Source organism: Phyllostomus discolor, chromosome 9 (assembly GCF_004126475.2).
Source record: "Phyllostomus discolor isolate MPI-MPIP mPhyDis1 chromosome 9, mPhyDis1.pri.v3, whole genome shotgun sequence".
NCBI lineage: Eukaryota > Metazoa > Chordata > Mammalia > Chiroptera > Phyllostomidae > Phyllostomus > Phyllostomus discolor.
Genome location: NC_040911.2, coordinates 89233901 through 89248127, shown reverse-complemented (window position 1 = coordinate 89248127; position 14227 = coordinate 89233901). Strand labels below are relative to the sequence as shown.

Below are 14227 nucleotides of genomic sequence, written 5' to 3'. Positions count from 1 at the left end.
AAGTCAGGCTTAAATTCCAGGTAGCCAGCATGCTTTCAAGCGCCCAACCTAGTGCCTGGCACGTAACAAGCGGAGCTCAATGGATCGTGAGCAGGATCTAGACTCAATGAAGTTAGCCCTGGCTGCTGTGGCTCAGCGGATTGAGCACTGGCCTGTGAACCAATGGGTTACCGGTTCGATTCCCAAGCAGGGCAGATGCCTGGGTTTTGAGCCAGGTCCCTGGTTGTGAGTGTGGGAGAAGCAACGCGTAGATGTATCTCTCACACATTAATGTTTCTTTCCCTCCCTTCCCATCTCTCTAAATAAATAAACAAATAAAATCAATGAACGTTGCAAAAGAAGAGGTGGCGTGTGGCCCCTTAACCTCTCTCTCTATACCAGGAGTAGCTGCATCCACTTCACAGGGCTGTTCTTGAGAACTGGGCGCGAGGATATCTGCAAAGGTCTCGGTATAGTGTCAAGCACAGAATAAGGGCTCTGTAAGTGGCAGCTATCCTTGTCCTTGTTTTACAAATGAGAAAGCAGAGGCAAAGAGATGAAGAAACGTGCCCACTATCGCTCAGCTAGTAAGCGGCTGAGCCAGGACTCGACCTAGGCAGTCTTACCCCAGAGTCTGCTGGCTCTTACTCCAAACGCCCAGTAGAGCACCTTGCACCCAACATGCTAGGGCCAGTAACCTCCACAAGGTGCTGAACCCTGCCCAGATAATAACAGTCACAAGTGTCCGGAGGAGCCCGAGGGGAGAACGGCTGACTGCACTGGAAGTCTGGGCCCTGGGGCCCTGGCCGGTGGAATACCTTAAACCTTCCCGGGCCTCAATCTCCTTTTCTGAGAAATGGGGATAACACTGTCTCCAACCTCAAATGCGCCATCAGAGGCCCGGGCCAGCAAAGCCAGGTTCTATAAAGAAGCTAGAGGGGCCTCAGCAGTGAGTGGGAAAGAGGACAGCCGGGGGGAGGGTCCCAGAGGATTGGGGAGGGAGTGTTTACCTTTGCGGAGCTCGCGATGCCACACCGAGACGATGGGTCCCGCGTGCTTGCGGTGGTGGATAAGCCACAGGGACAGTGTCTGCACGCTCTGCTGAGAGTTGCTCAGCTCCGATAGCTTCTTTTCCAGCGCCGACTCCGAGAAGGAGGACATGGTGGCGGCGGTGAGGCCCGGCAGGGAGCGGCCTGGGCCGCCCACTGCGGCGGGAAGAGCGACGGCTCGAGGCCGGAGCCCCACCGGACCTCCTGCGGGACTCTTCACTGACTGACAAGACAGCCAGGCGGACAAGGGGGGAGGGGGATGGGTCTCCGCAGTAACAGCCGCCCGCGCCGCCGCCACAAGATGGCCACCGACCTCTCACCCCGCTGCGAGAGCAGGGTCAAAGGGCAAGGACCGGAGTAGCTGGACAGTGCGAGGCCTCAGAGCTGTAGAAACGCGCCTCCAATGGCGGCGGAGGCCTCTTTGAATCTCGTTCAGGGCACTTCGACAGCCACAGACCGGGAAAGAAACGCAGTTTGGCGGCCTCCGGAAGGCGCTTTGACCGCTCGCGCCCGCACGCCGGCGCAGTGAGTCTTACCGGAACCCTTTCTCCCGGTGCCGCAGAACCTTTCTGGCGCGGTGCGGCGCGCCAGTTATCGCGTCACTTCCGGCGGGGCGGAGGAGGCGGGAGAGGGAAAGGCTGGAAAACGAGGTAAGGGAAGAGTGGCGGGAGCTAGAGGGAGACCAACAGGAGGGGGATCCTGAGGGGACATCGACGCTGAGAGATAATGACCTGGATTTATGAGGGGGATGTTCTCACCTGGCATACCCTAGGCCACACTCTTTTTCCATGTACACCGATCTCTGGCCGCCCTCCCCCCAAAACTTTTTGCTTTGCCAAGCCACCCACGTGCACTTTTCACGCCTCCAGGCCACGGCTCTGGCTGTTCTTTCTCCAAAGGTGACGCCCCCCCTTTTCTCACCTGATGAGCTCCCGTTGGGCTCCAGATCCACCCTTTAATGTCCAGTTCTGACGTCTAGTCTGTGGCAGCACCTCCACAAAACACACTGTTCTGCCCTTGGCTCTTACTTGGTTGCTTTATTAGGGAAATACTTGCTGCCCTTTGGGGTTCCATTTGACTGTGCCTCAGATTTAATGCTAACTTTCGGAGGGCAGAGAAGTCATTGAGTCCATTGACCTTTAAGAAACAATATTTCAGGCTCGGAACCTCTTTCCTTTTAAAAACCATGTTAAATTCCAGTTAAGAAATCATCAGGGAAATTTGTCCATCTGCTCTGAAGTTAGGTTATAGTAGACATGTGGAATTTTAGACTTGCCTGATCATCATAGAACTTAACCAGAACTTAACCGGCAGACTCCGATTAGGAGATAGTCTCTCCTAGTTGATGCCTGTTTCTGCTTTTAACGCACTGTCTTGTAGCTCTTTGCTTAGATGCTTCTCTTCCAGACCAGACTCATAATCGTGGTCAATGTAGTGAGCAGTTGGTGTAAGCTAGACAGTGTGTTCACGCAGTAACTCATTTAATCCTTGGCAGAAAGCTGTGAGGTAGGCAGGATGTAATTCCTGTTTGGCAAGTGAGGAAACAGGCTGAGAGAGGTTAGGTGACCTCCCCAAGATCACTTAACGGAGATTAGAGGGGACTGCATCTTATCTGTCTTCTTTACCCCAGCACCTGATTGACAGCTGAATGAGTGAATGTAAAAGACGAATAGGGTAAAATCACACAGTCAGCATCTAATAATTATAACCTAGGCATTAGTGTATCCATCTTTGTGTATTAAGTAACAGTGCCATGTACTGAGCCCAAACTACTTTGTATTAAGCACATTACATACATTCTTTTATTTAATCTTTACAACAGTTCTTTGGCGTGGGGGTTATTATCACTATTTGATAAATGAGAAAGCATGAAACATGGGTGAGTAATCTGTCCAGTCACCTGGACAGAAGAAATGACAGAACCAGGAGTCAAATCAAGGTTATCTGATGTCTGATCCCAAATTCCTCACTCCTGCACCAGTGATCATTCATTCTTTCAGCAAATAATTTTGAACATCTGTGTCTGAAGTGTTACTCTAGGCGAACAGTCAGAATCTATGTCACGAGAAGCTTAACTTCTGTAGGGGAAGGTGGATAAACAAACTTGCAAGTATGAAATGAGTCGGAAAGTGATGAGTGCATTAAATAAAAAGAAGGGTAAGGGGGATGAGGAATGCAGGTGTGGTGGATAGGAGTCTATTATGTGTGGGGGTCATCGAAGGCCTCCCTGATACTGTGACATTTGACCAGAGCCCTGAAAAAAGGGAGAGAACAAGCTGTGTGCTATGGGGTGGAATGTTGATCCAGACAGAGGGAAAATCAAGTACAAAGTCTTGAGGTTAGACCACTTTGGGCAGTTTTGAGGAACACCAAGGAGGACCATAAGGCTGAAGTGATATGAACCAGAAGGCTGGAAATGAGCTCAGACAGTAGCCAGGGACCATATTGCCATATTGCGTGGGGAGTTGTAGGGGATATTAAGGACTTTGGATATTACTGAGTGAAATGAGAGTCCTTTGGATGATTATGAGTGAAAAAGGAGCATTGTGGCTGATAAGTAGGAAATAGACAGTAAAGGTGCAAGAGTAGAAGCAAGAAGACCAGTTTGGCAGCTGCTGTAATAACCCAGGTGAAAGGATAATGCACAGCATGGTTTAGGTGGTGAGGAAGGTTCAGATTATGGGGATAGAGTGGTACCTCTGTACTTGTTGATAGTTCACTCCAGTGAGTGGCAGGCAAGCAACAACTGATGAACCATTTTCTCTTGCAGGGTCTTGTGACTCATTGAAGTTCTAGCAAGTGCGACAAGTGGCAAGCAAGCACTGAGTGCTGAAATGTTTTTTCTCATCAAAAACATTGACCAGTAATAGATTTGATGAGTTCTGAAGCTGACAAGTACTGAGGTATGACTGTATTTTAGAAGAGGTAACAGAATTTGTTTACAGATTAGAAATGAGGTGTAAAAGAAGACGAGTTTATACCACCCCAAGGTTTTAGCCTAAGCAATCATAAGAATGGATTTTCTGTTTACTGAGTGGAGGAAAGAGCTGGCTTGGGGAATAAGAGCGGGAGTTGTGCAAACAAGATTTGTACATGTCCATTTGGAAATGCCTATTCAAGTAGAGGTGTCGTTTTGTGGGCGGTTGACTGGATTTATGGGTCTGGAGTTCAAGGGAGGGATCTGGGCTAGATGTATAAACATGGGGGTCATGAGAATGAGTAAGAGCAGAAAGAAAAGGGGCCCACGTGACTGAGTCCTAGGACACTTCAACACTTAGAGGTCTGAAAGGTGAGGATGATACAATCCTGTGGTTTTTCTTCTTTAGCCTGTTAATATTATTTACACTGACTGATTTTAAAATATGGAGCCCGCCTTTTATCCCTAGAATAAACCCTAGTTTGTCATGCTGTATAATTCTTTTCACATGCTGCCAATTGTATTTCCTAATATTTTGTTTAGGATTATTACTGAGGGAAATGGGCCTGCAGGGTTTTTTTTTCTTTAATTTTTGTATTGTCTTTGTTGGGTATGGTGGTATCAGGGGTGATACTGGCTTCATGAAATGTATTGGGAAATATTTCCTCCTCTTCCTTTTCTAGAAGATTGTGTAGAATTGGTGTTAATTCTTCATTTTTTTATGTTTTGTATGTTTTGTTTTATTTTAAGAAATTTGAAAATGTTTATTTTTCCATTACAGTCGACATACAATATTGCATTAGTTTCAGGTGTACACCCCAGTGATAAGACGTTGTATACCTCACTAAGTGATCATCCCAGTAAATCTTGGACCCATCTGACACCGTACATAGTTGTTAATATATTATTGACTATAGTCCTATGCTGTACCTTACATCCCCATGACTATTCTGTAACAACCAATTTGTGTTTCTTAATCCCTTCACTTTTTTTCACCCATCCCCCCAACCCCGCTCCCATCTGGCAGCCATCAAAAAGTTTTCTGTAACTATGAGTCTGTTTCTGTTCTCCTTGTTCATTTATTTTATTTAGAATCAGTTGTTGATAGATATGTATTTATTGCCATTTTATTGGTCATATTTTTTTATCTTTTTATTTCCTTAAAGAAGAGACATTTTAACATTTCATGCAATACTGGTTTGATGGTGATGAATTTAGCCTTTTTTGTCTGTCAGGGGGAGCTGGGAAGCTCAATTTGAAATGATAGTTTTCTTGGGTAGAATAATTTTGGTTGTAGGTACTTGCTTTTCATCAGTTTGAATATTTTGTACCACTCCCTTCTGGCCTGCAAAGTTTCTGCTGAGAAATAAGCTGAGAGTCTAATGGGAGCTCCCTTTTAGATAACTAACTGCTTTTCTCTTGCTGCTTTTAAGATTCTCTCTTTGTTTTTAGCCTTTTGCATTTTAATTATGATGTTTTCTGTTTGTGTCTTGGCGTGGGCCTCTTTGGGTTCAGCTTGTTTGGGACTCTGTGCTTCCTGGACTTGTTTATTTTCTTCACCAGGTTAGGGAAATTTTCTGTCATTATTTTCTCAGATAAATTTTCAATTTCTTACTCTCCCTCTTTTTGCAGCACATCCACACTGCGATTGTTGGTATGCTTGAAGTTGTCCCAGAGGCTCCTTACACTATCTTCATTTTGGTGTTTCTGTTTTCTGTTTACTGTTCTCATTGGTTGTTTTTTCTTTCCTTATATTCCAAATAGTTGATTTGATTCTCAGCTTCATCTGCCTTTACTGTTGATTCCTTATAAATTATTCATTTTAGCTAATGTACCTTCATTTATGACCGTTTCTTTTTCTATGGCTTCTGTGTCCTTTTTCATGCTGTTGAAGTTCTCACTAAGTTCCTTGAGCATCCTTATAACCATTGTTTTGAACTCTATATCTGGTAGTTTTCTTGCTTCCATTTCATTTTTGGAGATTTCTCCTTTTCTTCCATTTGGGATGTGTTTCTTTGTCCCCACATTTTGGCTGCTTCTCTATGGTTGTTTCTATCTATTAGGTAGAGCTCCTACATCGCCTGGACTTGGTAGAGTAGCCTCGTGCAGTAGGTGTCTTATAGGGCTCAGTGGTGCAGCCTTTCCAGTCACCTGAGCTGGGTGCTCCAGGTGTGCTCCTGTGTGGGCTGGGTGCACTGTCCTGTTGTAGTTGAGCCTTGGTTGCTTTTGGCATCACTGGGAGGGATTGTCTGCCCTGGGCCCATTGACTGCGAGGACCAGCTCTGACTAGAGCGGGGAACTGCTGTGCAAAAGCCGACCCTGGGGACCAGGACTTTGGTGCTCTCCAAGTCCACCCCTTGAGTATGTCACGTCACTCGTAGAGGTGGTAGGGTTGTAATCCATCATGGTCTGAAGCTGTCAACCAGGTGTACTGGCTCTGGTGCCTCCCAGGAGGTACACAGTCAGCCACTTCCTATGCCCTGCCTGAGGCCATCCCGCACAAGCTGCAGAGCCATCTAAAGGTGGCTGCTACTTGTGTTGCACTTGGAGGGCCCAGGAGAAGCCTAGCTTTGAACCAAGTCTCACTGCAACTAGTTCTGGGCCTGGGACCACTTGGCAAGAAGTGTGGGGTGCACAGAGGCTAGATGCGGTCTGTTGGAGAGATTTTTAGGAAAGTCCAGAGCATGAGACAAGAGAGGCCATTTGTGTGAAAAAGCCTCTGGAAATGGCTTGTGTTGGCCTACAAGTTGGGTGGGGTGGGGTCTCAGGGCATCACCAGGGCAGGGCGAACAGTGTTAGCCCAATTGTTGGAGACTCAGATATGGCACCTGCCTGCTGGCTCTATGGGCAGGTGGGTCCAGAAGAGGAACAATGGCCTCTGCCAGCACTTTTTTTAATTAAGATTTTTTTTAAAAAAAATTTAGAGAGAAGGGAAGGGAGGGAGAAAGGGAGAGAAACATCCATGTGAGAGAGAAACACTGATCCATTGCCTCTCATACACATCCCATTTGGGAACTGAACCCACGACCCAGGCATGTGCCCTGACCAGGAATTGAACCAGCAGCCTTTCACCTTGTGGGACAATGCCCAACCAACCGAGCCAGACCGGTCAGGGCTCTGCCCACACTTCTGTCTGGCGGAAAGCTGCCTCCCCAGCTCTCGCCTTGATGCCAGACAATTCAGTTCCTCCGTGTATGTCCCCGTGCAGAGTCCCAGGTTCCTTTGAAGCTGCTGCCCCAGCACTCAAGCTCGAGAGGGAGTGGGTCTGAGTGAGTCCATGTGTGGGCCCAGTAAGAGGAACTGCCTGGGACTCCGGAAGCACTCTCTCTCTCTCAGCCTCAATCCCCCCTGGTTTTCACAGCCAGAAGTTATGGGGACTTCTCCTCCTGAATTTGGAACCCTGGGATGGGGGCCTGGTGTGGGGCTGGGACCCCTTGTTCCTCAAGGGGGTACCTCCACAGCTGAGATATCCCTCCCAATTTTTATCTGCCACATGTGCCTGTGGGACCAGCCCTTTCCGAGTCCCCACTGCTCCTGCCAGCCTCAATGTGGCTTCCTCTTTAAACCCCTGGTTATAGGACTTCCGTCCAGCAAGATGTCAGGCAGTTCTAAATGGTTATGACTGGCTTGGTTATGATTTTGATGTGGTTGTGGGAGGATTCGAGTGCCGCGTTTACCTGCAGTGCCGTCTTGACCGGGAGTCCAGTTTTACTTCTTCTTTAAATGATTGGTAGACGTTTCCAGTAAAATCATCTAAGTTTGGAGAGTTCTCTCTTCCCTTTCATTTTCTTTTTTATTTTTTGAGTTTGCAAATGACCAATTCAATTTTCTTAAAAGTTGTAATACTACTCAAATGATATATTTCATATTATGTGAGTTATATTAGCATATACTAGTTATAGTTTGTATTTTCTGAAGAACTCACTATTTCATCTAAGTTGTCAAATTTATCTGTGTAAAGTTACTGATATTTGTGGTATTCCTGTATTTTTTGATGTCTACAAGGTCTGTAGTGTTTTCTCATTTTATTATTGATATTTCTAATTTCTCTTTGTTTCCTTTCATCAGTCTTTCCAGAAGTTTGTCAATTTTATTGATCCTTTCAAAGAGCCAATTTTTTTGTTTCATTTATTTTTATCTATTGTTTTCTGTTTCAATTTCATTGATTTGTTCTGATTTTTATTTATTTCTTCTGCTCACTTTGGTTTTATCTTGCTTTTTTTTCCTAGGTTCTGAGGTGGGAGTTTAGATTATTAATTTGAGACCTTTCCCCTTTCCTAATATATATATTTAGTACTATAAATTTCCCCTCACCATGGCTATAGTTGTGTATCACACATTTTGATATGTTGTATTTTCATTTTCTTTGATATCCATGCTTTTCAGAAAAATTCCCTTGAGATTCCCTCTTTGATTCATAGGTTATTTAGAAGTGTGTTGCTTTGTTTCCAGGTGTTTGGAGATTTTCCTGTTACCTGTTAGTGATTTCTCATTCGATTCCCTCATGGTTAGAGACTGTACTTGGCATGATTTTAATTCTTTGAAACTTGTTGAGGTTTGTTTCATGGTCGGGATTTAGTCTGTCTCAGTATATGTACTCTGGGCACCGGAAAAGAACACGCATTCTGCTGTTGTGGGTTGAAGCGTTCTGTAAATGTTGATTCGATCCTGCTGGATGATGGCGGTGTCACGTTCTCCTGTTACCCTTTCCGATTTCCTGTCTAGCTCTGTCAGTTGTCGAGAGGCGAAGCTTGAAGTCACCACCTGTGCTTGTGGTCACCTGTACTTTCAGTCGTATCGGGTTTTGCTTCACACGCAGTGAAATGCAGGGCACTGTTTTACTAGTGTTCTGCAGAGGACAACTGTAAACAAAGTGCTGAGTGAGTGTGGAGTCATTGCTGAAGGATTTATGGGAAGCCTCCTTGATTCCCCCCCTCCAGCTTCTGGTCTGTGTACTTCATGTTCTGAGTACACTCCCCACGTGCAGGGCTAGACCCACTAGTTAACTTTGTGTCTCCGCTTTCTTCTTCAAGAGCTTAGCACAGGGCATGGCATGTAGTATGTGCTAAGGAAACATTTCTGTTTAGAAGCATGAGCAGGAAGCTACAAAACTGCAGGGTATGCTAGAGGTTTCATATTTACCCAGCTTTTGCTCATTTATTAAATAAACAGTCAGTGGGAACTGCTTGGCAGACATTTCACCAGATGCAGGGAACACCACAGTAAAGCTGCAACACTAAAAAATACACCATCCTGTGGGAAAGACGCACGATAAGCCAGTCGTTGCAACCCGAGGCCGTAGTCCTCCAGAGTACAGTGAGCACTGCTACTGAGTGGGCACCTCTTTCGTCACCGGACTCACGTTCCTCGGGAGGCACAGTGCGTGTAGAGCACGTACAGTGCAGGCTTCCCACACTTGGCTGGTCATCGGCTGGACCTTGTGAGCTTTTAAAATAGATTCCCAAGCCTACCTTGGCAGCCCCACCCACAGCCCCACCCCCAGCCCCAGTAGGGATTCTGATTCTGTAGACCGGGTGTGAGGCCGAGGAATCTCTACTTTCATTGTTCTTCCTTGATTCTGATAAACAGTTGGCTTTCGAACCTCGGACATCCTGAAAAGAGTACATACAGCCTTGGACCCACCCAGGCTGGAGTTGAATTCCACGTCTGACAGTGCTTACTGGGGGACTGTGGGCATCCCTTGACCTCTCTGAGTCTTGTGTTACTTGGCTTGTGGATGAGGAATTTATGTACGTAAAAAATACATGAAATGTTACATATGTTGCCTGGCACATGGCGAGTGTTTTCAATGAGTATTAATTCTCTTCCTTATATTCAGGAACTTATGTTGGGAATCCTTATGTCTGAACTTCTGTTTCTCTGGGATCTAAACCCAGTCTTCCTATCCGTATGCTGGTTAATTGAAGCTAGAAGTTTTGGAAACCATCTTATCCACCGAGGGTTTGATTGTGTTTTTTTAGGATGAAAAACCTGAAATCCATGGAAATCACACAGCCATTTACTAGAGCCAGATCGTCAGATTCATGTTTTCATACTCATTTTTCTCCCTGTCCTGGAAACAGCCTAAAAATGGGCTGGGTACAGCCAAAATCTAGACCTATGATTGCCCCCTGAGAATGAATCTAGTAAGATCTTTTCATAATGGATCAAATCAACCACCTAGGAGAATAACTCACCCCAAGAGAAAAAGGGTGTGGCTTTTTTACCCAGAATCCAGTTCAGACTTGGCTGTTACTAACGCTCTACCAGTGAGAGAACCAGACCTGGGGCTATGGCTGTTGGTTCAACAGGCATTTACCAAAATACCGCTCTGTGCCTGAAGCAGTGAACGACCCTGTCAAATATCACTGCTTTCGTAGAGCCTGTGTTCCAGTGTGGGGAGAGAGAGTAAAGACACGGGTAGATCATCTGGTCTACAGATAGTGCCAACCACTATGGATGAAATTTTTAAAGGCCGGGGAGGGAGATAGGTAGTTTTAAATACAGGTGATCAGAGAAGGCTTTACTCGGAATTCACATTTGAGCAAGGCCCTGAGAGAAGTGAGAGTGAGCCTGAGATTACGGTTTGAAACAGCAAGTGGTGGCCCTAAGCAAGTGACCAGATGTTGTGTCATGCCTGGGGCAGGTGTGGCTCCCTGGCCGTGATGGCATCTCTCATCTGTCTTGTCTCTTTGCCTTACTAGGTGCTGTGATTTTTTACTAGCTCTGGCCTTCGCTCGGGCCCAGTGTTTTCCCGTGAGCAGCCTTCCCATGCCACCCCAGTGTTCAGTGTCCCAGCCCCAGCACCGGTTCTCCCCCTCTATGAACCTGCTGGTCTTCATTCTTTGTCCAAATTCCTTTGTACTTCTTTCTTCCCCTTTCACCCCTTGATTGTATGATAAAATAAGTACCTTGTGACCTACCATCTTATCCTTTAAGTGCCTGTGAAGATAGCAATCTGTACAGGTTGTCCCAGTTGTCTGCACTGCCTGTACACCAGGCACAGGGACCTCACAGCATGGATCCCTGTGATGGGAGGGAGGAGAGGGGAGCGGGGATAAGGCTGCCAGGGCGAGTGGGACCACTCCTGCTCTGTGATTGTGGATCTCTGGCCTCGCCTCTCCAGTGACTGCCTTCCACGACCACAGAAGGAGACCTCTGAACTAGGAACGGTTTAGATGGCCATCAGCAGTCAAGAACTGGTTACTCAGGCTGTGCCGCTTCAGTCGCCACCTGCCACCGTTGCACTCTGGGTTGTTTCTCTGCATGCCCAGAGAACCAGCTTGCCCTGAACGCCTCATCCCAGCATCACTCTCTGGGCCGGAATGCCCGTTGCTGTCGCTTACACCGATATCAGATGTTGCAGCACCACTTTAAATAATCAGAGTTGTGTTTTATAGGAATAGAATCTAGGACTCCTTAGGGCTTCTAAGGCTCTAAATCTCTAAACAATTCCTTCTATAATTGACATATTGTCACACAACTGTGATTTCATGGCCATCCCATAAAGGTATATGATTGCCTTTTATAGTCATGTCAAAGTAGCAATTTGTTATACTCTCTTCCTCACAGAAAGCTAGTTTATGTGTTTCTGAGCCTGTAACCTATCCTTTTGAAGATTTTCTGTTGTATAAATCTTCATCTGTATAGTATTCCATTGAGAGAATATACCACAATTTATCCACTTATCCACTACATCCACAATTTATCCACCACAGATGGGCATTTGGGTCGTTTCTGGTTAGAGGCAAATGTGGATAGTGTATTCCAGAACACATCTTTTGATACATTTATGCATGCATTTCTGTTGGGTAAATACAAAAGAGGGGGGGATTACTAGATCATAGAGTTTATATAATACTCACTTTCAGAATAACAGATTCTATAAACGTGTTTCCTGAGGTGTTTGCACCAGTCTGCACCCCTGCCGGCAGTGACTGCAGGCTCTGGTTGCTTCGTAGGCTTGTCAGTCAGCACCTACTGTTTTCTCTTTCTCTTGCTCCCCCTTTTTCAGCCTCGCCCTCCTGGCAGGTACTTTAATGTGGCATTTATGGTATTTTATTGTGGTTTGAAGTTGCATCTTCCTGACTAATGATGTTGAATTTCTTTTCGAGTGTTTATTGGCCAGTTGACTATCTTCTTTTGTGATGTGTCTGTTCAGGTCCTTTTCCATGTCGAATTGTCTTTTTCTTTCTTTTCTGTGTGTGTGTGTGTGTGTGTGTGTGTGTGTGTGTTGGGGGTGGTGGAGGAAAGTTTTTAGGAGAAGATGAAGAAAGCACTGGATTGCCTTTTTCTTAATGATTTGTTTTTAAATCTTTTACATTATAAATTCTAGTGTTTTGTCAGATATGTAGGAAACCTCTTGCCCCACTGGATGGGTCTTTTCCCTCTTACTGGTATCTTTTGATGAACACGGTTCTTTATTTTGATGTGGTGGGATTTACCCTCTTTTTGTTTAGGGTGAGCCCTTTTCTGTATCCTGTTTAAGAAATCTTTGCCTACTACAAGATCACAAAGATACTCTCTGATTTCTTTGAAAAGCTTTGTTGTTTTACATTTCACATTTAAATTTGGCATGAGATTGGAATCAAGACATAATGTTTTTTTTTTTTTAATGTGGACAGCCAAGGGAAACGGTCCCTTGAATTGAAAAGACCATTCCTCCCCCAGTTCATCCCAGTATCGCCTGCCTCAGGCACGCGAGTCTGTAGATGGACTCTCCGTTTCACGTGTGGGGGCTGTGTCCGGGTCCTTTCCTGTCCCGTTAAATCTGTTTGTCTTTCTGCCAACAACACACTGCACTGCCTTCAATTACTGTACCTTTACAGTTAATCTTGAAATCAGATGGTGGCAGAACTCATACTACCACAACTCGCCAATTTATTTCTTCTTCTTTATTTTTTTCTAAAATATATTTTATTCATTATGCTATTACAGTTGTCCCATTTTTTCCCCTTTTGCTGCCCAGTACCCCCTTCCCTCCAGCAGTGCCCCCGCCCTTAGTTCATGTCCATGGGTCATGCATATAAGTTCTTTGGCTTCTCCACTTCCTATACTGTTCTTGACATCCCCCTGTCTATTTTGTACCTACCCATTACACTTTTTAATCCCTGCACCTCTTCCCCATTTTCCACCTTCCTTCTCCCAACTGATAACCCTCCATGTGATCTCCATTTTTATGATTCTGTTCCTGTTCTGGCTTGCTTAGTTTGGTTTTTTAGATTCAGTTGTTGATAGTTGTGAATTTGTTGCACTTTTAACGTTCATAGTTTTGATCTTCTTGTTCTCAAATAAGTCTCTGTAAATTTCTTGTATTAATGGCTTGGTGATGATGAACTCCTTTAGTTTTCCTTGTCTGGGAAGCGCTTTATCTGCCCTTCATTTCTAAATGATAGCTTTGCTGGATAGAGCAATCTAGGTTGTAGGTCCTTGCTTTTCATCACTTTGAATACGTCTTGTCAATCCCTTCTTGCCTGCAGTTTCTTCTGAGAAATCAGCTTGATAGTCTTATGAGAACTCTTTTGTAGGTAACTCTCTGTTTTTCTCTTGCTGCTTTTAAGATTATCTTTAACCTTTGGAATTTTAATTATGATGTGTCTTGGTGTGGTCCTCTTTGGGTCCAACTTCTTTGGGATTCTCTGTGCTTCCTGGACTTATATGTCTATTTCTTTTGCCAAATTAGGGACGTTTTCTTGCATTATTTTTTCAAATACATTTTCCATTTCTTGCTCTTCCTCTTCCCCCTCTGGCACCCCCATGATTTGGATGTTGGTATGTTAAAAGTTGTCCCAGAGGTTCCTAAGCCTGTCCTCATGTTTTTTAATTCTCTTTTCTTCCTGCTGTTCTGATGAATACTTTTTCCTTCCTTGTGTTCCAAATCATTGATTTAATTCTTGGCTTTATCCTCTCCACTGTTGGTTCCCTGTAGATTTTTCATTTCACTTAGTATAATCTTCATTTCTTCCCTTATGTTTTTGTCATATTCAGTGAGTTCTTCGAGCATCCTGATCACCAGTGGTTTGAACTCTGCATCTGATAGGTTGCTTATCTCTGTTTCATTTAGTTCTCTTTCTGGGATTGTGTTCTGTTCTTCCATTTGGGCCATATTTCTTTGTCTCCTCAATTCAGCAGCCTCCCTGTGTCTGTTTCTGGGTATCAGGTGGAGCTGCTTTGACTCCCTGTCTTAGAAAAGGCACCTGTAAATTGTGTGGGACAGAGCCTTAGGTAACTGCCAGTGTGGAGCAACCCGCTTCTCCACTTTGTGGCTCTGGGTGGGCGGAGG

The 14227-nt window shown here is 45.1% G+C and overlaps 2 protein-coding genes across 4 annotated transcripts in view; one reads left to right on the top strand and one right to left on the bottom strand.

The window, feature by feature from the left end:
* The window catches only part of RPRD1B (regulation of nuclear pre-mRNA domain containing 1B), a 51612-nt gene extending 50022 nt beyond the window's left edge, over positions 1-1590 (bottom strand). For 2 of the 3 annotated variants that reach the window (XM_036009815.1, XM_036009816.1), the window contains exon 1: positions 990-1519. In XM_036009815.1, the coding sequence (XP_035865708.1) occupies positions 990-1140 (151 nt within the window). In that variant the 5' untranslated portion in view covers positions 1141-1519. Of the gene's footprint in view, positions 1-989 lie in introns of all 3 variants that reach the window. The other variant, XM_028524113.2, reaches the window with a different exon arrangement.
* TTI1 (TELO2 interacting protein 1) overlaps positions 1591-14227 on the top strand; it is a 46758-nt gene continuing 34121 nt past the window's right edge. The window contains exon 1 of the mRNA XM_036009814.1: positions 1591-1678. The gene's annotated coding sequence lies outside the window, so the exon portion shown is untranslated. The remainder of the gene's footprint in view (positions 1679-14227) is intronic.